The 21494-nt window shown below is 42.9% G+C and overlaps 1 protein-coding gene across 2 annotated transcripts in view; it reads right to left on the bottom strand.

The window, feature by feature from the left end:
- The window catches only part of LOC131722702 (echinoderm microtubule-associated protein-like 3), a 59225-nt gene that overhangs the window by 9064 nt on the left and 28667 nt on the right, over positions 1 to 21494 (bottom strand). For both annotated transcript variants that reach the window (XM_059015659.1, XM_059015660.1), the window contains 10 exons: positions 19958 to 20107; positions 17166 to 17235; positions 16675 to 16785; positions 15780 to 15875; positions 7305 to 7439; positions 5943 to 6081; positions 5198 to 5349; positions 3975 to 4100; positions 3274 to 3405; positions 2577 to 2644 (listed from right to left, as the gene is read on the bottom strand). In XM_059015659.1, the coding sequence (XP_058871642.1) occupies positions 2577 to 2644; positions 3274 to 3405; positions 3975 to 4100; positions 5198 to 5349; positions 5943 to 6081; positions 7305 to 7439; positions 15780 to 15875; positions 16675 to 16785; positions 17166 to 17235; positions 19958 to 20107 (1179 nt within the window). The remainder of the gene's footprint in view (positions 1 to 2576; positions 2645 to 3273; positions 3406 to 3974; positions 4101 to 5197; positions 5350 to 5942; positions 6082 to 7304; positions 7440 to 15779; positions 15876 to 16674; positions 16786 to 17165; positions 17236 to 19957; positions 20108 to 21494) is intronic.

The raw sequence follows: 21494 nt of genomic DNA, 5'->3' as shown, positions 1-21494 counted from the left end.
ATTGCTTCTGTATCAGAACACCCCATTGCTTCTGTAGTAGAACACCCCATTGCTTCTGTAGTAGAACACCCCATTGCTTCTGTATCAGAACACCCCATTGCTTCTGTATCAGAACACCCCATTGCTTCTGTATCAGAACACCCCATTGCTTCTGTATCAGAACACCCCATTGCTTCTGTATCAGAACACCCCATTGCTTCTGTATCAGAACACCCCATTGCTTCTGTATCAGAACACCCCATTGCTTCTGTATCAGAACACCCCATTGCTTCTGTATTACAACAACCCATTGCTTCTGTATCAGAACACCCCATTGCTTCTGTATTAGAACACCCCATTGCTTCTGTAGTAGAACACCCCATTGCTTCTGTAGTAGAACACCCCATTGCTTCTGTATCAGAACACCCCATTGCTTCTGTATCAGAACACCCCATTGCTTCTGTATCAGAACACCCCATTGCTTCTGTATTAGAACACCCCATTGCTTCTGTATTAGAACACCCCATTGCTTCTGTATCAGAACACCCCATTGCTTCTGTATTACAACACCCCATTGCTTCTGTATCAGAACACCCCATTGCTTCTGTATCAGAACACCCCATTGCTTCTGTAGTAGAACACCCCATTGCTTCTGTATCAGAACACCCCATTGCTTCTGTATCAGAACACCCCATTGCTTCTGTATTACAACACCCCATTGCTTCTGTATTAGAACACCCCATTGCTTCTGTATTAGAACACCCCATTGCTTCTGTAGTAGAACACCCCATTGCTTCTGTATCAGAACACCCCATTGCTTCTGTATCAGAACACCCCGTTGCTTCTGTATCAGAACACCCCATTGCTTCTGTATTACAACACCCCATTGCTTCTGTATCAGAACACCCCATTGCTTCTGTATTAGAACACCCCATTGCTTCTGTAGTAGAACACCCCATTGCTTCTGTATTAGAACACCCCATTGCTTCTGTATCAGAACACCCCATTGCTTCTGTATTTGAACACCCCATTGCTTCTGTATTTGAACACCCCATTGCTTCTGTAGTTTTGATTTGTTGTGTAAATGAAATCAAACCACTGGAACTGAAATGGTCAAGATTGTCTAATTTAATTGATGACTTTAATAGGCCACACATACAATTCATTTCAAATAGTAAGAGAAAATGAAAACAGAGCCACACATGGTAAAATGCAGGAGACTTTTTAGAAGTTGTTTAAGATGCCGAATTAAAACACAAAGTGGTCTGACATTTTCACACATGAATGCCTATTGCTTCTATATCACCAATTGCTGAGCAGAAATTGAAATCCTCCCACCCAGAGGTTTTCATGCAGGCAGGTATATAAAGGAGATCAATGCCCAATCTTGAGGTGTTCTGATACAGTTGCACACTGCTGTATATCCTGAAGTTATTAATCTGGTATCTAAAACTACCCAAATCAGTGAGTAAAGTAAACCTTCTCTCCCTACATTGCTCTGGTGTGAAACAGTAGCAAGTCTACCCCATGGTTTTACTATTGGGTCCAAGCAGACGCCCTTATCCAGGGCGACTTACAATTGTTACAAGATATCACATTATTTTTACATACAATTACATTATTTTTTACATACAATTACCCATTTATACAGTTGGGTTTTTGCTGGAACAATCTAGGTAAAGTACCTTGCTCAAGGGTACAGCAGCAGTGTCCCCCACCAGGGATTGAACCCACAACCCTCCGGTCAAGAGTCCAGAGCCCTAACCACTACTCCACACTGCTGCCAGAGGAAGTAAAGAGGAAGTAGCTTTAAATGCCATTTTCATTGCTTTTTTATGACATTCCCTTTACTATTTATTGGTGTTTGCAATCACTCTGAATGGTTCCGTTGTTCTCATATTGAGTTCTTATCATGTTTCTCTAACCCTGCCAGGACTGAACAGCCTTCCCCATTCCATCGTGTTTGCAATTGATCATCTACCACAGCAGTCTGTTTGTGTCCCGCACTTTCTGCGTGGGTCTAAGCGGGGTTAATGTGCAAGACACATCCCACACCTAGTTGTTCATCAATCCTAGAACAACTGGGGGACAACTACTGTTGGGAGAAGGCTTGCGGAGTGTATCTGAAGAGAACTGATCTATCCAGGAATTCTAAAAGGGTTAGTTAGTGAACCGTCTGAATGGAGTAAAAGGGCAACAGCATTACCCACACCCAGGTATCAACAAGCACCAGGGGTGGTGGAACACAGTACAGTCCAGACAACCACCTCCACAGTTTCTTATTTTTTGGCATTGAGTCTGGAATGCGTGAAGGACAGAGCCTATTGAGAAAAGGACTTAGACTGATTCAGCTTAATGCGCGGCTGAGATGTTCTGGTTGTGTGTCTATATATGGGAGGTAGATAGGGGAGCTGGCAGAGTTGAAAGGTCATATTGTCACATGATTTGAGTGGAATGGGGAAGGCTGTTCAGTCCTGGCAGTTAGGATTCTCCAGACAAGCTCTAAGCTGGGTACAGACAGGGTTAAAATGATAAGAAATAATAATAGCCCTCAATCTCTGCTGAAGAGACTGTATTTGATAAAGACTCTTCCCTACCTCCCAGTATTGAGCCCCACACCCACTACTCTTCCATTGGGGTGGAAGTCAGCGCACAGGCCTGTCTCCTGCAGGAAACAAACAAGGAGCACAGATTTGCACTTCAAAAGCCAAAAGGTTAGCATCACCTCGAATTTCAGGATTGAGACATCATTTAAACCAAAAAACAATATGAACATAGTTTAGATCTTTTACTTAACATCATGTAATCAAAGAAACCACAAAATGATATCGCAAAAGTCTACTGGAAGCCATAATAGTGGTACAGTATTTCATGTTAGATTTTGAAATGTCAATGTCAATTTTTGTTAAGTATGTGGGAAAACTACAAAGCGGTGTGTAATTCAATACATTAACAATATACAGCAGGTTTCATTCGACTCTATGAAGCAAAATTAATTAATTCTGTAGAGCGTGCAAAACCTTTGGTCATATCTGTATAATGTGATAATAATACAATGCAATTTGTAAAAAAAAAAAGCAGATTAAGTATATTGTATATCTTACATAAAACAAAGTAAACGAATTGAAGCAGTAGGCCAGTAGGGGGCGCTGTAGAACAATGCGGTGACTCAGTCCTGCTGATTTGACCTCCCTAACCAGCAGGAGCCTCAGAGCCACAGACACCTGCAGGACTGGCCTTTGAGAATGGATTGCAGGTGGACTGGGAATGGAGGAGACCCTGGGGGTGCCTTACCTCCAGTGTTGTGCTCCACTCCAGGGAGTGCTGGGAGCCACTCCACAGACACACCTGCTTGTCATGCCCGCAGCTCAGGAAGACGTTATCGAAGGGGTGGGTCGCCAGACCCCACAGCTCATCCACGTGACCCTACAAGAGACCCACGCCAGAAAACCACACTAATTATTAATATTATTACTCACGGGGCAGTACAGGGTTACAATGCAAGCTTATTATTTAAAAATACACTATAGGTTTACAGTAAGTGCAATACTAATATAATACAATATGAACTACGATGCAGTAAATTAGGATGACGGCAAGTTATACCTACAGTGACATGTTAGCAGTGCAATAGTGCAAGGACAGTGCATTAGCTGAGGATCCAGTAACATGGTGCTGAGGTCAGGCAAGTCCAGTGCAGAGCAGGAGGGGTGGATCAAGAGATCTACAAGCGCAGTCTAAACAGGGGGGGAAAGCTTGTGCCTTCATCCGTGTGTACTGGTTAGTCAAATCGTTGGTCTACTTCACCTAGACCACAGTAATATTAAAACTAGCCCTGCACCAGGTCTCACAGCTCCCCTGAATGAAGCCTCTCCTTCAAATGCCCAGGCTACAGGGATTTGAACAACCACACCTCTGAAGTTACCGATAGTCCAATGTCTGTCAGATAATGGAGGACTTCCAGACTCTTCTGAGTACACATTTAACAGGCTTACCTGAACAATTGGGACAAATCCATCCGAAAAACTACCCCTGAGAATAGCATTCCGGGTCGTACCAATCAGCAGCTCCTCCCCCTTCACCTCAGCAATGGTACGCACCGCTCCAAACTGCTCAGGAATCTGCCGGTTTAAAACAACCAGATCAGCGGACAGGAGTCTTTCATCCATTTGACATACAATCCATTTTCTTTTCATTTTCCAATCATTCAATTAAGTCACAGGCTTATTGGCACAATTTAAATGTTGGCTCTTGAATGAGGGAAAGTTAAGTCAGACACAAGCGTTGAATACGAGTCTCTGAAACTGCAGAATTACTGGACAGTCCTCAGGAGAGCCGGGTCTTAGTGAAGTGTTATTAGAAAATCTGAAGAAAATTCACATAGCAAACTGATAAAACAAAGGAAAGAAAAATTAGATTAAATCATGAGAGGTTTTAATAGATTAGGTATTGGATCATTTATATCAATTCACGCTACCTGCTTATTATCATTGATTGGTGCTTAATAACGTGCAGATTGAAAATGACAGAAAGGAATCGCAGGTAATTCATACTCCACCCTCGCCCCTCAGTGGTGGAACGACCTACCCAAGGATATCAGGACCGCTCAGTCCCTGACCACCTTCCAGCGCCTCCTCAAGACACACCTCTTCAGACAGCATCTGTAAACCTAACAACTCTCCACTATACTGGACTATATGGCACCCAGTTGTACCAGTACTTGTATCAGCTTGTACTTGCACTGAACTGCTCCATACCTCGCTGTATTCAACTACTGCTCCTAGCTATAACTACTTACTGTATCCTGTATTTGATTTTACTCTTATAGGTAATCACTCAGGTTTTTTGTAATTGCTCTTATTTGAAATCATTCTCATCCATTTATCATACTTACTATCAGTTACTCATATATGCAAATATTTGCTACATGTTTCAACTGCTCTTAGTCAGACTCGCTCTTGCTTATAATTTACTGTATTCTTTACTTGAATTGTATCTTATTGTACTTTCATAGCTGCTCTTACCTCTATCATGATATTCTGTAATGTGATATTTTATAATGCAATACTTTGTACTGTGATACTTTGTAACAATGGTAAGTGTCCCTGGATAAGGGCGTATAATGTTAAAGGGAATTGCTTGGCGTATCTGAGTATGGGCACAGCCTGGTAATAATGTTAATCAAGCTAATAAGAAAATGCTTTGAAGCCCTGCTTACCTCCACCTCTATCTCAGGGGCTAGGTCTGCACTCCAGCGCACCACCTTGCGATCCTTCCCCCCCCCACTCAGCAGAGCGCCGCCCTGCAGGAGGCACAGGGTAAAGATACTGCCCTCGTGAGCCTTGGTCTGCCTCACGATCTGATAGGTTTCTGTGGGACCAAGTTTAACACAGATTTTTAAAGATGTAAAATTGTGAACGATTCACAACAGCTGACGTTTATTGTTAAACTAGACTATACGAAAATTATACAAAAAATGAGAAAAAGTGGGTTGCATAGAGGACTTATATTGGACCCTGACGCTCCTGATAAAACGAGGGAGTGGTTGGACAGTATTTGTTATCAGCCTATTTGTTTTTCTATGGGTCTCTCGCTATATCACGGCCCTCGATACATAGTGGATTTGTATTGGACCCTGACACCCGCGGTAGTGTCACGTGAGCTGTTCAATGTGTTGATATGTAAATAAATCCTGTTCGCCTGCGGGGTGCGTATCAACTTCAACCTCCGTCTCGCTCTCCTGCCTGTCACTCAGCAGCGAATGCATGCACCCACACTGCAGACTGCTACCCTGTCACAAGCATTAATACCCTGTATCTTTCTAAACAAGGGATTGATACACTGTAAACCAATGTATTTCAAAATGAAATAATTATATATACATAATTTCATTTTGAAATCCAGTGGTTTACAGTGTATCAAGATATATACATTGGCTCCATGTTACATGTGTAGACTCGTACCTTTGGCCCCTTTACCCAGTGTCTTGATGTCCGCTGCACTTTTGCCCCAGGTCAGGATATTGCCCTCCGAGTCTCCTGTCAGCACATCTCCGTTCCCATTAAACACGAAGCACTGGATGAACTTGGGCTTCCTGTATTTCTGAGAGAGCAGGAAGACTTCAAACCTCACTACTGGAGAACCTCGGAGCTCCGAACCCCTTGGGAATGCAGGCTGTTCGGAAGTTCTGAAATGTCTGAACTCTGAAAATGAGTTTTGTAATGAATGTGCACACCAGCTATCTACACCCTCAATCTGGAGAATAATACAAGGATACAGCACAGTCATGCAACACTCAGTGTTATGAGTCTATTAAAACAGTACTAGAAATGGGGCAATTTAAGTTCCCATTAAAACTGGAACAAAAATTTGAACGTCCAGGAAAACAAGTGTTAATTAATGTAGTGCTTGTTTTTATTTGACTTTAAACAAAATACCTCCTTTGGGTTGAAAAAAAAAAAACCTCGGATTTGTTTTAAAACTAAAATGTTTCTAGTAAAATTGCCCGTACTTGCTTTGAAATCTGCCTCACCTCTGTCTGGATACATTTTTTGGCACAGTAATGTTGCTTCTCCTTGACAAGCACGCCTCTCTTGCAGGAGTGCCTATCTGTGCATTGCACGCATGGGTGAGTGATTGCACACTCCCGGCTGAAAGTGGGGTGTTCGCTAGAGCGATCACCTCGAAAGTTTGGTGTTCGTAACTTGGAGTGTCTAATGTAACCCTCAAAGACATTCAGGAAACTAAGGGCCATATTTTCAAAGCGTTTACTCCAGTCTTTAATTAAGTCTTATTTTTTTTATTTTTTTTAAGAGCTAAAACACCTAGTAATTCTACAAAACTGAAACCGAAATAGTTTTCCGGCTCAGGACAGCACTGCACTAAATAGAGAACACATGTTCCACCCAGTCACTTAGCATTGTTACATGAATTATATTTAGCTTCCCGCTGAACTTGTGAGGCGGATTGCTCATTAAAATCCTTAGCATATATTTAAAGAGGAGACAATTATCTATTCAGGGATACCAAGGTATTTAGTGAGTGAAGTAATCCAGCAACAAACTCTCCATCCCCAGCTGTGCTGCTTTCCTAGAAAAAGGAGAACATTTTGGCGTGCCATTCTACTTGTGAGATGTGTTGTTGATTCAAATATTAGGTTTGGAGTTGAAGGTCCTAATAACTCCTATTTTTATGAAATAAGAGAATGTCATGAAAATGATACACAACTGTGAAGCAAACAGCTGTAAAACGTTTGGCCCCAGCTGCAGCTTTGCAGTTTCAAAGGACGCACATGTGATCTGTTTCTACAATCTCTGGCTCCTCACCCCAAAGATGCCCTGCTTCTTGGTCAGAGCGCCCCCACTCCAGGTCCAGAAGAACACATGGGACTTTCCACAGGTGATGATGTTCCCGCTGTCTGCAGGGTTGAACTCCAGGCCAAACACGGCTTCATTGGTGCTCTGAAACAGTCAGGAGAAAACATGCAGCCTTAAACACTCAGGGGGTTTATAATCACTTACAATGGATACCGAAAGTAAAGCGTTACCAGGGTGTCCTTGGCAAGTTTCACAACTTTTGGATAAGCAGTTCCCTAGACATGAATAAGTGTGACCGTGACAGGGAGGAACGTGTCGCTGGTTTTTGTGCAGATGTGTGCAGCTGGGACGCGGAACAGGAGATGCGTTGCTGGGCAACCAATTGAGCAGGTAGGCTCACCCGGCACTGAGCTCATCGGGAGGTCCGGATAGGCTGGGGGGCGTGGCCGGGGAGGCTGCGAGCAGCTCAAGAAGCGTCTGCGCCACGGCTCGAGGCGACTGCACTGCCGTGCTACACAGAGGAGCGCTTCATTTACATCGAGGAGGAGAGAGTCCACTCCGCAGGATAACTGTACGGAGCCCTTCAACTGCAAGACGGGCAGTCGCAAAGATCCAGAGTCGCTGGGAGGCCGGGACTTTGGGAGCAACAGCAGGTTAGTTTAGGGCACGTTGCTCCCAAACAGTATAGAGACGGTTTCGTAGTGTAATAGGTTCCTGGAGCGGGACGTCTCTTTTCGTGAGACTAGCGCTCGCCTTGTGCGGCAAACTTTTATTTTTAGGTAGTTTTGTTGTGTTTTCTTTATTAAGTCTGACACTAGGGCTGTTATAAATCTGCGCACCTGTGCAGCATGTCAACACCCACTGCTCTGCGTCGGACTCATTATTATTCAGTGACGACCCGCACATGTAACACATCCCCTGTTACAGTGACATACCAACAGATGGTCAGTCAGACAGACAGACACCACTCCCCCAGATTCTGATCCTCTCACCAAGGAAGAAGAAGCGGCCGTTCAGTCCAAACTCACAAAGGAGTCATTTTCTGATTCAGTCGTGACAGAATACATTCTGATGACTGCGGTATTTCAACACCATATGGGAATAGGTTGCTCTTTCAAATGACCCTTAGAATGAAAAGTTAAAAATATCCCAACTGGGGCTAACTCAGACTCCCGTTTTAAAAGTCAGCAATAAAGAGCTCTCTTGCCAATTTATAAAAGGTGGGTCTTTTTCTCAACAAAAAAAAAAAAATCTGAATTCACCTAGACATGAAATGCACTCCCGTAATGATACTCATTGGATTCCCAGGTGTATTGCTTGCCTTTCTTAAGAAGTTCAGGAGTGGGAGTGGATTTCATTGTCTTGGGCGGATTCATTCTGTCCTCATCAAGATCTTGCATGAACTGATACTGTGTGAATTCATCATAGCGGCTTTCAGCATCAGCAGCTCCACTTATACCCAAAATAGAGCATTTGGGAATCGTTCCATGAAGTGTTCTAGGGAAGAGAACGTTACAGACTTTTCAAAAATCAAAGACTTCGGCATGCTTAAGTACCAGGTCATCCCATGGTAATTTTTGGAAGAGACAGTTAACTGCAGTGCAGTAAAACCTTATCTCACTGGAGCAGGACTTTCTTTTCTCAGCTCCCTTGGGTGCAAGAGCTTGAAGCTTTTTGCTTGGTTATGATGCCAACCCATATTTCATCATTGCTTTTCTGTTCACTGTGGTAGTCAACATCCTGTAGGTCTACGCTGGCATCAATAACTGAAAGGGGCACAAATATCCCTAACAATACTTGTGCAAGCTGCTTGGTAGCACTGTACAGTGTGTGTATGCATGGGGCTTCAGTTTGTCTTGTCTGATTCTTTAGGTGGCTGTGATTGGAGCAGGCGTGTCAAACTCCGTTCCTGGAGGGCCGCAGTGTCTTCTGGCTTTCGTTCCATCCCGAGCTCTAAATTACTCAATTGGACTAATTATCTGATTAATTGGACACATTTAACACTTCTCTCTAAGCCTCAAAATGTTTCACAGGCAGTGTACCGTGAGTATTTTTTAAAATCACCAACTGTAAAAGACCCTGAATAATATTAAATATGTCCAATTGAACAAAAAATGAAATCAGTGATGTTAATTGTGAGTTTAAAGTTGGAATGAAAACCAGAAGACCCTGCCCCCACCCCAAGACTGGAGTTTGACACCCCTGTTTGAAGCCTCACACATTTGTAAAATTCTGTCCAGCACTTTTTCCAAACTCAGCCACCTGGTGCGGACATGCTTAAGAATTCTCTTCAATTCTGCCCCACAAAAATCAGAGTGCTCGTTATACACTTCCATCCAAGTATCGGCAGACAGAAATCCTCCACATCAAACGAGGAGAGACTGCTAAATGCTTTACAAGCTGCTGTTGCAGTATTGTGACTCATCTGGTACTGCCAGCCAAGGACAAAGTCTGGATTTTTGTTTTTCATTTTGACACTTGGGGAATTATGCTTCCCAACATTTACTCCAGCATCGACGCTCAAAGCGAAACCATTTTTCCATGGGATGTCATGCTCTTGAAGACTATCTACTTCATCAAAAATGGTTTGGGCTGTGCCTGACGCACTCAACTCCATATCCATCAGTTTGGGAATGATGCTACCGTTACTGGGATGCATTTTTATGCTTTAAATGTGCCTTTTCACATCTCCCTCACCCTGGGGAGCATATTAATTTTTTGTCCCATACAGTACATTTAGCATTAAATGGACCATCCTTCTCCAGTGTAATGCATGGGTATGACTTTGGCTATGGCTTTGTAATGCGAGTGCTTTTTTGGGGGTTAATTGCCCAGATATTTTCTCATTATCATCACCTACAGCATTTTCTCTTTTCCTTCTTTCTAAATTTGCCAATATTTCATATTTGTTTTTCTCACTGAATCTTTTCATCAAGTAAAATGATATTTTTCTGTCCCTGCTGTTAACCTGGTCTGCTGCTGCACACACTTTGGAGTCCTTGTCCCTTCTCCTCGTCTTTCTAAATGCTGCGCTGTGCAGGAAATCAGAAACCGCTATTACTTTGACTTTCTTCTACTTCGTTTATTTAAAACACAACGTAACATAGCCGCTCAGCGACCCTCGTACTCCCCTGACCCCTTTCAAATATGTAACCGCTGAGCTGTAGGGAGTTGTGATTAAAATCTCTCTGCTTCAGCTGGATTAAATGCAGCTTTGTTCCTGTTGGTTCCTGATTTCTTATTGGTTAGCTGCAGAGCGACCATGTCTTAGTGGGTTTGTATCAGAGCTTATTTTACTACATGGGGAAGCAGCCAATCACCTACAAGAGCTGCACAAAAAATACACGCGATGTACACAGTTGTAAGTTTCTATACAAAGCTTTACGTATTCTTGCGGGTTTTAAAACGCAAATGCAGGTTTCAAGATTTGGAGTACGAAAAGCGGGCCTGACCCGCGAAATGAGGGTCACTTGAAGTGTCTGCAGTTGTGTTTGGGTAACATTTTTAAAACACATCTTTATTTTAGTTAATATTTGCAACCCTTTTTTGCAGCTACTGTAGAACATCTTTATCTGGCTTTTTCTGGAACTGTTGTTGGACGTATGAAATGTTTTGGGCTGGTATCACAGCTCCTGTTGATGTACATATGAAATGTTTTGGGCTGGTATCACAGCTCCTGTTGTTGGACTATGAAATGTTTTGGGCTGGTATCACAGCTCCTGTTGATGTACATATGAAATGTTTTGGGCTGGTATCACAGCTCCTGTTGATGTACATATGAAATGTTTTGGGCTGGTATCACAGCTCCTGTTGATGTACATATGAAATGTTTTGGGCTGGTATCACAGCTCCTGTTGTTGGACTATGAAATGTTTTGGGCTGGTATCACAGCTCCCATTGATGTACATATGAAATGTTTTGGGCTGGTATCACAGCTCCTGTTGTTGGACGTATGAAATGTTTTGGGCTGGTATCACAGCTCCTGTTGTTGGACTATGAAATGTTTTGGGCTGGTATCACAGCTCCCGTTGATGTACATATGAAATGTTTTCGGCTGGTATCACAGCTCCTGTTGTTGTTGTTGGGCTTTCCTGAGGTTGAGTAAATAAAACTAGGCCTCAATTTCTTTAAAACTAGGCCTCAATTTGGAACTGTTTATAACTTCAAAACAGAATACTGCACAAAAAACCGCTTCTCCTTCTTCATAAACACTTCGTTATTTTTGACAGGAAAGTGAATTTCTTTTTTTTTTTAGAAATGTCATTTTTATAAACAAAGCCTTTTTTTAGCACAGAAGTTTGTCGCCCAAGAAAAATATGACATCACCAAAGCACCAGTCCGTTTCCAAATATTTTGACTGTTGCTATAGCATTCACGCGCTCAATAAAGAAAATTGCTTTGAGGGAACCTGAAATATTTTGAAGGGAACAACATTGTGGAAAGGGCCAAGACTTGTAACATACTGAGATATAGTGGCACAGACATAAACTGTTAAAAAGAAACTCAATTTAAAAACATGCCTAACATACCTCCAGGTTTTAACATCTTGGCTCTACACATCAAGATAATTAAGTAATTGCAGCTAAAAAAATAAATCCATTAATCTTCCACCTTTTGCACTTCCATTGGCTACATAGGTTTCAAATGTGCAGTTTTGAAAGAAACACATGTTACAGCACACATGTATTTTTATTTAAAAACATGATGGTCCATATGCATAAAACTTAGTGTCTCCTTTATCGTGCCAGTAATAGTGTTTAACATGACAGTATTTCATCACGTGATTCATAAAAGCAATTTAAATGTCAAAAAACAACACTCATCGCGACGTTAGAATAACGTGCTCTTAGGAGACCAATTTTTTCATTAGCATATTATTCATCTGATTCATAAATCTGTACTGTGTCATTAATTGAGCCTTACCAGCATCATAATTGCCACATGCCTCAGACCAGACGGAGAATGAGATGTGTCATAACGGTATCATTTCCTAGCATCATTTCTGCGTTTCAGAACATGTATTTAAGCCAATAGTAATAATAAAAAAACTTGTTTAATTATCCAATAATTCGGTCATTTAAGTATTTCATTATTTGTAACGCATACATTAAATTGCATTGTTAACTCGACTGAACAGGCTAGGCTGCTTACTGGTTGGAAAACAGAAATCAGGTTTGTTGCCTGGGCAGTAGTGTGGAGTATGGGCAGTAGTGTGGAGTAGTGGTTAGGGCTCTGGACTCTTGACCGGAGGATCGTGGGTTCAATCCCAGGTGGGGGGGGGGGGACCCTCGAGCAAGGTACTTTACCTAGATTGCTCCAGTAAAAACCCAACTGTATAAATGGGTAATTGTATGTAAAACAAATAATGTGATATCTTGTAACAATTGTAAATTGCCTTGGATAAGAGCGTCTGCTAAGAAATTAATAATAATAATAATAGCCTATTCATTGCTCTAAGTCAGTGCTGCCCAAACACGGTCCTGGAGAGCCCCTATCCAGTAAGTTTTGTAGGTCACCCTAAATCGCTAATTTCTAAAGACTGGGAACACATGAAAGTTATTGATCAATTAAGCAAATAACTTGTTCAATTAAGGAAAAACTGGTCATTGGGCCAGTTTACATGCTGGGAAAATGTCATGACTTGTTTACTGTCATGACTTAAGGTGGTACGGTCTGGATTACAATTCTAGCTTGTTTTGGTTTATGTTTAGTTTATGTTTGAATACAAATGTAATACATTATACAAAAATCAAATACAACATGAAGTTTCAAAGCAGGAATTGTTAAATTAAACAACCCAAAACTATCTAAAATTATAATTCAGCTGTACCACCTTAAATAAGTCATGACAGTAGACAGATGTGTCATGACATTTTCCCAGCATGTAATCCAGGCCAATGAGGGCTGAAAAGGGTAGTTAATTTTTTGTACCAAATGATCTCTAAATGACTTAATTTAATAAATCACCTGCTTAATTGATCACAATGAAATTGTTCCAGGTGTTAAGAAATTGATGATTAAAGGTTACCTATAAAACCTGCTGGATAGGGGCTCTCCAGGACCGGGTTTGGGCAGCAGTGCTCTAAGTGGAGAAAATGGCAGGCTTTGGTGTGCTTGTGTGGGCTGAACATCAAGAGGAGGGGGATATCTTGGAAGACGATCCTCCCAGAAGAGAGAGAAGACCCTGCAGATCTGACCCTCTGAATTCCTCTAATGATGTGATTCGTAGCAGGAATCCACTTAACAGGAGCTCAAGATTCACCCTTCCAGAGAGCTGGAGCATAAACCGAAGAGCTGAACTGCTAGAAACAAGGCTGTTCCCGTCTCAAGAAAATTACATGACTTGGATTCTGATGTGAGTGAGATTTTGTTGATCACTGTCCGTGCGCAGAAAGCAGGTAGCACATGGCTTTACATATTTTTTATAGCATTTTGCATCTACCGATGGAGGCGGCTCAAGTCATTTTAAAGTAAATGATACTGCATTGCAAGGCCCCCCAAGCACGTGCGTGTGTTCACTACATTGAAAAATACATATTTGTGACAAACACGACTGTGTTCTTGTAGGTTTAGTTCCGGGGTCTCCAATCCTGGTCCTGGAGGGCCGGTGTCCCTCCTGGTTTTTGTTCCAACTGTACCCTAAATTAATAAGCACTTAATTGGTCCAATTAAGTAATTTAGGGTACAGTTGGAACAAAAACCAGGAGGGACACCAGCCCTCCAGGACCGGAATTGGAGACCCCTGCTCTAGTTAGTTCAAGATGTTGTATTTTAGAAACTACTAATAAATTGTAAGAAATATGTTTTAGTTTGATATACGCTTTTTGTATGGTAAGGTGTACTGTATAAGAAACAGCTTGGAGATTATTATTGTGTGGATTGTATTTGAATGAATTGTGCAGGTATTTGCAAACCGAGGGATTACAGTAACAAATAAAAACGTTTTTCCACCATTTAACAATGAATTGTACTTTAATGTAACTGCGCAGTCTTTCTGTGCCAACTGTCATTCAAACGGAAGTTTTAAAGATATGAGAAAAATAAAGCGAGCTTGCTGACACTCCATTGCCTTGTGTACGCTCTCGTGCGCTGGAAAGGAAACGTGTGCTAACTTTAGAGGATCCTTTTTCTCAACCAAAAGTCAAATATCACAAACTGTGACAAAAACTGCATTTCTGGTTATTCAGAAAGGCATGTGAATATAAGCTGTACCGAGCATCAAAAGAAACCTATCAGTATTATAACATATTTGAAAAAAAACAAACAAGGTGTATAAATGATGGACATCGACGAAATGTTTTTGGTTTCTTTTTAAATCGCTTGATCATTCATCCTTGACCACGACACGCTTGAGTGACTATGACTGAAGCAAATGCACTTAATCACCTAATTAGTGAGACAGTTGATTGGACGCTGGATATGGAGTGAATTCAGCTGTCGAATTGCAAGCTTGAATAAAAGCAATAATGAAAATCACAGGAAAAAAACAATATGCCACGTCTGTCCAGAGAGCAGCGCCTTCGTGCGATCGGCATGTTGGAGGCTGGACTAGGGCAGCGTGCTGTGGCGAGACGGTATAACCAGACACACTCTGTCAATGACAGGCCACGAACTGGGAGAGCAAGAGTCACAACACCTGCCCAAGATCGACAGATCATTTTGCAGCATCTTCGTGATGTCAATTGTTAATCAGCACAATAAAAAGTCATTGCACCTGCTCTGAAACAGAGTTTGTAATTTGTCGATAACATCAAGTGAATTTTATCCAAATATAAGTGATAGGTTTCTTTTGATGCTCAGTATATATAAAATTATTATTATTTTTTTTTTAAATCAAAAAGTGTGCACTGCCTGCAACAGGGGATTCGCCCCCCAAATGGATGAATGACTGGTGATTGACGTGGATGCGTGTTCTCTGCGTGATTGACAGGAGACACGAGTCTGGAATGTTGGGGTTGACACGCCCCACAGGCGTGCAGGTTAGTTACACAGACTTACACACAGGAACCCCATGCAACGCTACCAGCAACGGTAGCTCACGTGGGACATACCACCCGGCGTACAAAAGGCAAAAAAAACACTGTACAAAAAACTATCAAACAAAATGCACTGTGAAGACTGCTACTCCGCTAACAAACAGAGGTCCTACTTCCACACCCGTCTGCTATACTGGGTGGGATCTAATATCCCTGTCCCTCGGGCAGTTCACCCAACTCCAATCTCGGATATACATATGATCGTTGGTTCATAGCAGCTTCCTTCTCCCAGAACACGCCCCCCGACCCCCTCCTGACCTCAGAGTATTCACACGATCGCCGTTAGAGGCGGTTGCTTTGTTTCCTGACCCCAGTCAGCAGCACAGACGGGCCGATGACCCCTATGGCTTTACAGCAGCCTTGGTCTGTGTAATCGGGACCCTTTCATTCCTGGTGCTCTGCTGCACCGCACCCGTCTGCTGATTACCGGATTCTCTTTTGAAGATACCTTGATCTCTGCTTGCTTGACACCTTTGGCCCAGTCCCACACAGACATCATGTGCTCATTGGAGTCGTCGATGACACACAGGAAAGCACCAGAGTCCTGCAACACAACCCTGGAGTTAGCAATGCGCCTCCTTTCAATATTTCAATTGCAGACCATTTTAAAAGCTTCAGACAATGTCCCACAACCACGTTCAGTGTGACATTACCAAAAGTTATGTAACGCCTAGAATTCTAGAATTGAGACATCATTTAAAAAAAAAAAAAACTTTATGAACATAATTTAGATCTTTTATTTAACATCATGTAACTACAAAATGATATCGCAAAAGTCTACCGGAAGCCATAATAGCAGTACAGTATTTCATGTTAGATTTCGAAAATGTCATATTTTTCCATTTGTCAGTCTGTAAATTGAAAACTACAAAGCGGTGTGTAATACAGTATGTTAACGTAACATTATTCAGCAGGTTTCATTCGACTTTATGAGCAAAATTCTATAGGGTGATGCTAAATATTTAGCCAGAGCTGTACATTTGACAAGGTCTAATTCTCTATTTGTGAACGCACTGCTTTGTAACACTTCACCTGGATTAAAAAAAAAGTGATTTCTGAATGCTCTGAACTGTCATTTTTATGTTATTTATTTCATTCGATCCACCTGAAACCGCTTGCTTCACAATGACTTTCCATTTCAATTCAAACAGCTGAATACAATATTAACATTGCTAGTCTAGTAGTTAAACCCATAAAAACTTGACTACTTGTGTTCAGTTTGTAGTTTTGCTGGCAGTAAAATGCTGCTCTGCTTGGATACTGAAGCGAGGTCTCTGTCTCTTTCTAGTCCTGGATTGGAAGCTGCTTCTCTCTCTGTGATGTGGCGCTGCACTTGTACTCACAATCTGGGAGAAGGCGACGGAGCTCACCCCCCTCTCGAAGAAACCCAGCCCGATCTGCTGCAGCGTGACCAGTGTCCCCGAGTCCCAGATCATCACAAACGGCTGCAGAGGCTGGCAGGACAGACAGACAGGCAAGCAGACAGGCAGGGCTGTTAGACACCTTACTCTTTGATGTAGGGTTGGAACAACAAACAATATAGTGGCAATCATGTTTTTATAACCGGTTTCCCAATTATTTTCTTTAAAAGAACTCTAAACAAAGCTAAACGTTCAATACATATTAGGTCATATTTAATTTGTTAGCACCATGTACTTTAAATATAACAAGAATGCTAATTATCAAAACATTTCCTCTTCCTCATTAGCGTTCTTGAGAACAGCAACTGTAACTGACCCCCTGTCTTTCACAGTAATAGACTTTCAAGTGGCACATCTAGCAAGGGTCAGCTTCAGTTGCAGGACGGACTGATACTTCCTATCAAGGGTTTTACCTTTCCATCTTTGTCCACTCCGGACGTCTGTCCAGTCGCCACACGCACCTGGTCTGGATGGACGGCCAGACTGAAAGACAAACAAACACCAAACACTCGGCTACAGACGAACAGGAAACAGGATCATCATTGTGCGACACGTGATGGACAGAGGGACAGACAGACGGGCTCCAGCGTGTCCCTGGATTCTGACACTCTGAATATGAAATCCTATCCCAAGTGTTAGCACAATTGGATAAGCTGTGACGTTAAGAATGTACACAGAAAGACAGACGTTTTATATTCACTTTCAATAACTTGTGCAAAACAAGGGCCTCAGCAAGTTTCATCCTAATTGGACAAGTGTTTCTCTAGATATCTGCATAACGGACAGACAGACAGCCTACATACTCCCTGTCACAGCTTGGCTTGTGCAGGTGACGTCACACCAGGAACTGAACGGACATCGCCTGTTTAGTGAATGTGAATGTGCTGTTTGCGCTGGTTTATTACAAAATAAAAGGTTTAAACAAAACAGAAGCACACTGAACAAACACTCAACCAAACAAGCACGGATAGCAATTGTTATTTTTCTTATTCTGTTTCACTCCTCTCTCTCCCGTACCTCCTCACTGTACACCCAACCCCGAGTGAGTGAAACGTGCCTCTATTTATACAGCTGTGCTGGGATTCAATAATTAATCATTCACTTGAATCCCAGCACGTGAACTAATTTGTGCAATCCCCGTGCTCACATACTATTACATACTTTATCTGCACGTGAAGTGATTGTGCAATCCCTGTGCCTAAATACAACTACACATTTTACATCTCCTGTGCTACATAACCCACACTCGGTGCACCAATACATACAAACCCTACATACAACATAAAACACAAAAATACACACAGGGGCTGGGCACTTTGCCACACTCCTACAGAGACTAGGGGGTGAACCATCACAACTGCTTCTGCAGAGTCACTTGCAATAGGACCTTGTTTGTTTTACATTTTATTATAAATGTGTGCGTTTCGTTTTGAACTCTGAAGTTCTCCTTGATCGATTTCATCGCTCCAGATATCAAGGTGCCTTGATTTCGACATCTGATCACGTCGCTCCATGAGCCACCATTTTACAACAAGCCTCGGAAATTATATACGGTGCAGCAGTATTGATAGTCGTTCTCGACTCCTTTAGGCGTCTGTTCTGAGGACTGTATTTGTTATGTCCATGTGCCAAAACATATCAGAAAGTATTTTGGGATCTTGGAGGATACACAAAAAATGTAGTTTGGCATTACAGCGTCCACACTTCTGATAAACCGCACCCCCTGATGCGATCTAATTTAGAACCGGACTCGAGACTACCCCTGAGGTGTACGGTATTAAACGCTGCGTAGTGTGGATGCTAACCGTATTTAGCACTTTTAAGCCAGTTTAAAGGCAACGAATACGGTTTGAAGGGATAGTGTGGACAGGACCTAAGACAGTGGGAAACCGTTTTGCAATATTTTAGCAACAACTAGGTTCAAGAACGAGTAGTCCAGGAGTTTGAAAAAGAGATGCAGATGAAACGGAAGTGTTCAGTACTAGCTTCCATGCAAAGACAGGACCAGCCTCCATGCAAAGACAGGACCAGCCTCCATGCAAAGACAGGACCAGCCTCCAAGACAGGACCAGACTCCATGCAAAGACAGGACCAGCCTCCATGCAAAGAGAGGACCAGCCTCCAAGACAGGACCAGCCTCCAAGACAGGACCAGACTCCATGCAAAGAGAAGACCAGCCTCCAAGACAGGACCAGACTCCATGCAAAGAGAAGACCAGCCTCCAAGACAGGACCAGACTCCATGCAAAGAGAAGACCAGCCTCCAAGACAGGACCAGACTCCATGCAAAGAGAAGACCAGCCTCCAAGACAGGACCAGACTCCATGCAAAGAGAAGACCAGCCTCCAAGACAGGACCAGACTCCATGCAAAGAGAAGACCAGCCTCCAAGACAGGACCAGACTCCATGCAAAGAGAAGACCAGCCTCCAAGACAGGACCAGACTCCATGCAAAGAGTGTTAAGATCACTGTACCAACAAAGGTGAGGCAGATTTCAAAGCAACTACGGGCAATTTTACTGGGAACATTTTAGTTTTAAGCAAAGCAGTCTGTTTACCACGGCAAAGGAGGCTGAATGACTGAGTGAGCTGTGTGATGCATTTGGTTTAAAGTTAAATAAAAACCAGCACAACGTTATCCCAGGTTTTCCTGGATGTTTAAATCTGTGTTTTTGCTCCAGTTCCGATTTCAACAGTGAGTTAAATATGTACAGTACCGGTTTAAAGTCTTTCAAATCGCGGTGCGGTGAGCCGAGGACACCCTGGCCAACCTAACCCTCCCTCCCCCCGGGCGACGCTCGGCCAATTGTGCACCGCCCCCTGGGAGCTCCTGTCCACGGTCGGCAGTGGAATAGCCTGGACTCGAACTTGCGATGTCCAGACTATAGGGCGCATCCTGCACTCCACGTGGAGCGCCTTTACTGGATGCGCCACTTGGGAGCCCCCTAGTCTGTCAAATCTTAACACTGTGAGTGTTGCATGACTGTGCTGTATCCTTGTATTATTCTCCAGATTGAGGGTGTAGATAGCAGGTGTGCACATTTATTACAACCATTGAAAACTCATTTTCAGAGTTACAGACATTTCAGCCTCCATTCCTAAGGTGTTTGTAACTCTGAGCTTCTGTTGTATTTGTTCATGCGGACTGATGGAGAAGCATAGGCAGGTAAGGTCAGGGTATTTTTAGCTGCATCGCACCCCACTCACCAGCGTACACAGTCGGTGTGTTTGAGGTAGTGTCTCTGGGTCCTTGCATCGATGTGATACAGCACCACCACGCAGGCAATGAAGTAGACGACCTCTCCTGAAGGCAGCAGGTACAGATTGGCGCGGCAGTCCCGCCCCCGGTAACCATAGCTACGGCCGGAGTCAAGGAGCCAACAGGCATTGACTCAGGATTCAAAATAAGACTTGAGGCTCCAAATACAGTCGTTATGTAGGTAAGACAAAAATAAACAAGGTGATTCGGTGGAGATTAAGAATTGGGCATTTGATTAGCAAACACAACGGGAAATATGCAAGTTATTTGACACTGCAGAACGCTAATGAAGTCATTTGGAAGTATAATTTTTCTATTCCAAATATTTTGATAAAGAATAATAAACAATTGGATATATTCAAACTGTTCTTGGATTATTAAAAGCACTAACTGTGAGAAACAAGATAACACTGGCATAGCATAAGAGACCATCAGGGTTTCATTTCTACAGTAAAGGCATAGCATTGTAAAGCATAGGCAAGCACTGTAAAGCCCAGAGAGATATGGTAAGCATATTTAAGGGAATGCAAAGTAAACGGTATGAGTCTGTTTTAAGCATTTTATCCCAGTGCAAAGTTAGCAAAAAATCCAAGAAGATGAATTGAGGCGAGGTCGGTTGTTTCTTGGTTTTGCAGACGTTCCTTCCTTTTCAAGAACTACAACTACAACTGCTCTGTGACAGTCTGGCTCGCAGTGGTGTGGTGGATGACGTCACGGACCAGGAAGTAACTGACTCCAAAACAGTGGATGGGCGGGTGAAACTGAGTGCAAAAGCACTCAGCGTATTTAATAATAAACAAACAAAATATTTAAACAAAATACAAACAAAAGGGCACGAGGGCCAAACGAATAAATAAACAAACAAGTAAGTGCCGTGCTGGATTATCCAGCACGTATTAGCAATTGTTTTTTAAATATTATTCCTTCTCTCCGCTCCCCGTACTCTCTACTCCAACACCCCAACATCAAGTGCAGAGAGCTGCAGGTTTATATACTCTGGCCGAGGGATTTAACTAGTTGGTAATTATCTTATTATCCCCCGGCCAGAGTCTGCACGCGTTTGGTAAGGATGCATGACTGTCAGCTATTTAAATAATCAGTAGCTGATCAGCCATGCATCCTCACGGGGTTTTTAAATAATAATAAAAGACGCGGCGCTTTTACCCGCGCCGCAAACAAAAAATACAAATAATAATAAATAGGGGCGGGACACTCCGCCACACATGCCCCCCCTTGTGCGCAGCACACATGGCCCCAACGGCCACCTCCCCCCTCAGTCTTAAAGTCCCGGAAGAGGGGGAAGCAAGTTACTTCTGGGGGGTGGCCATGGTGGAATCTCTGGCACCCCCCCATTCTTCGTGGCCGGCAGCTCCCTCTTCCGGGGCTCCCGCCACACTCTATCCTGCCGCGAAAGTGCGGCTGGGGGAGCTGGTCTCCTGACCTCTCCCCCCTTCTTCATGGCCGGCAGTTCCCCTCCGTGGGGCT

The sequence above is a fragment of the Acipenser ruthenus genome, chromosome 51 (genome assembly GCF_902713425.1).
Source record: "Acipenser ruthenus chromosome 51, fAciRut3.2 maternal haplotype, whole genome shotgun sequence".
NCBI lineage: Eukaryota > Metazoa > Chordata > Actinopteri > Acipenseriformes > Acipenseridae > Acipenser > Acipenser ruthenus.
The sequence above is the reverse complement of the archived record's forward strand: the minus strand, read 5'-3'. Positions and strand labels throughout refer to the sequence as shown.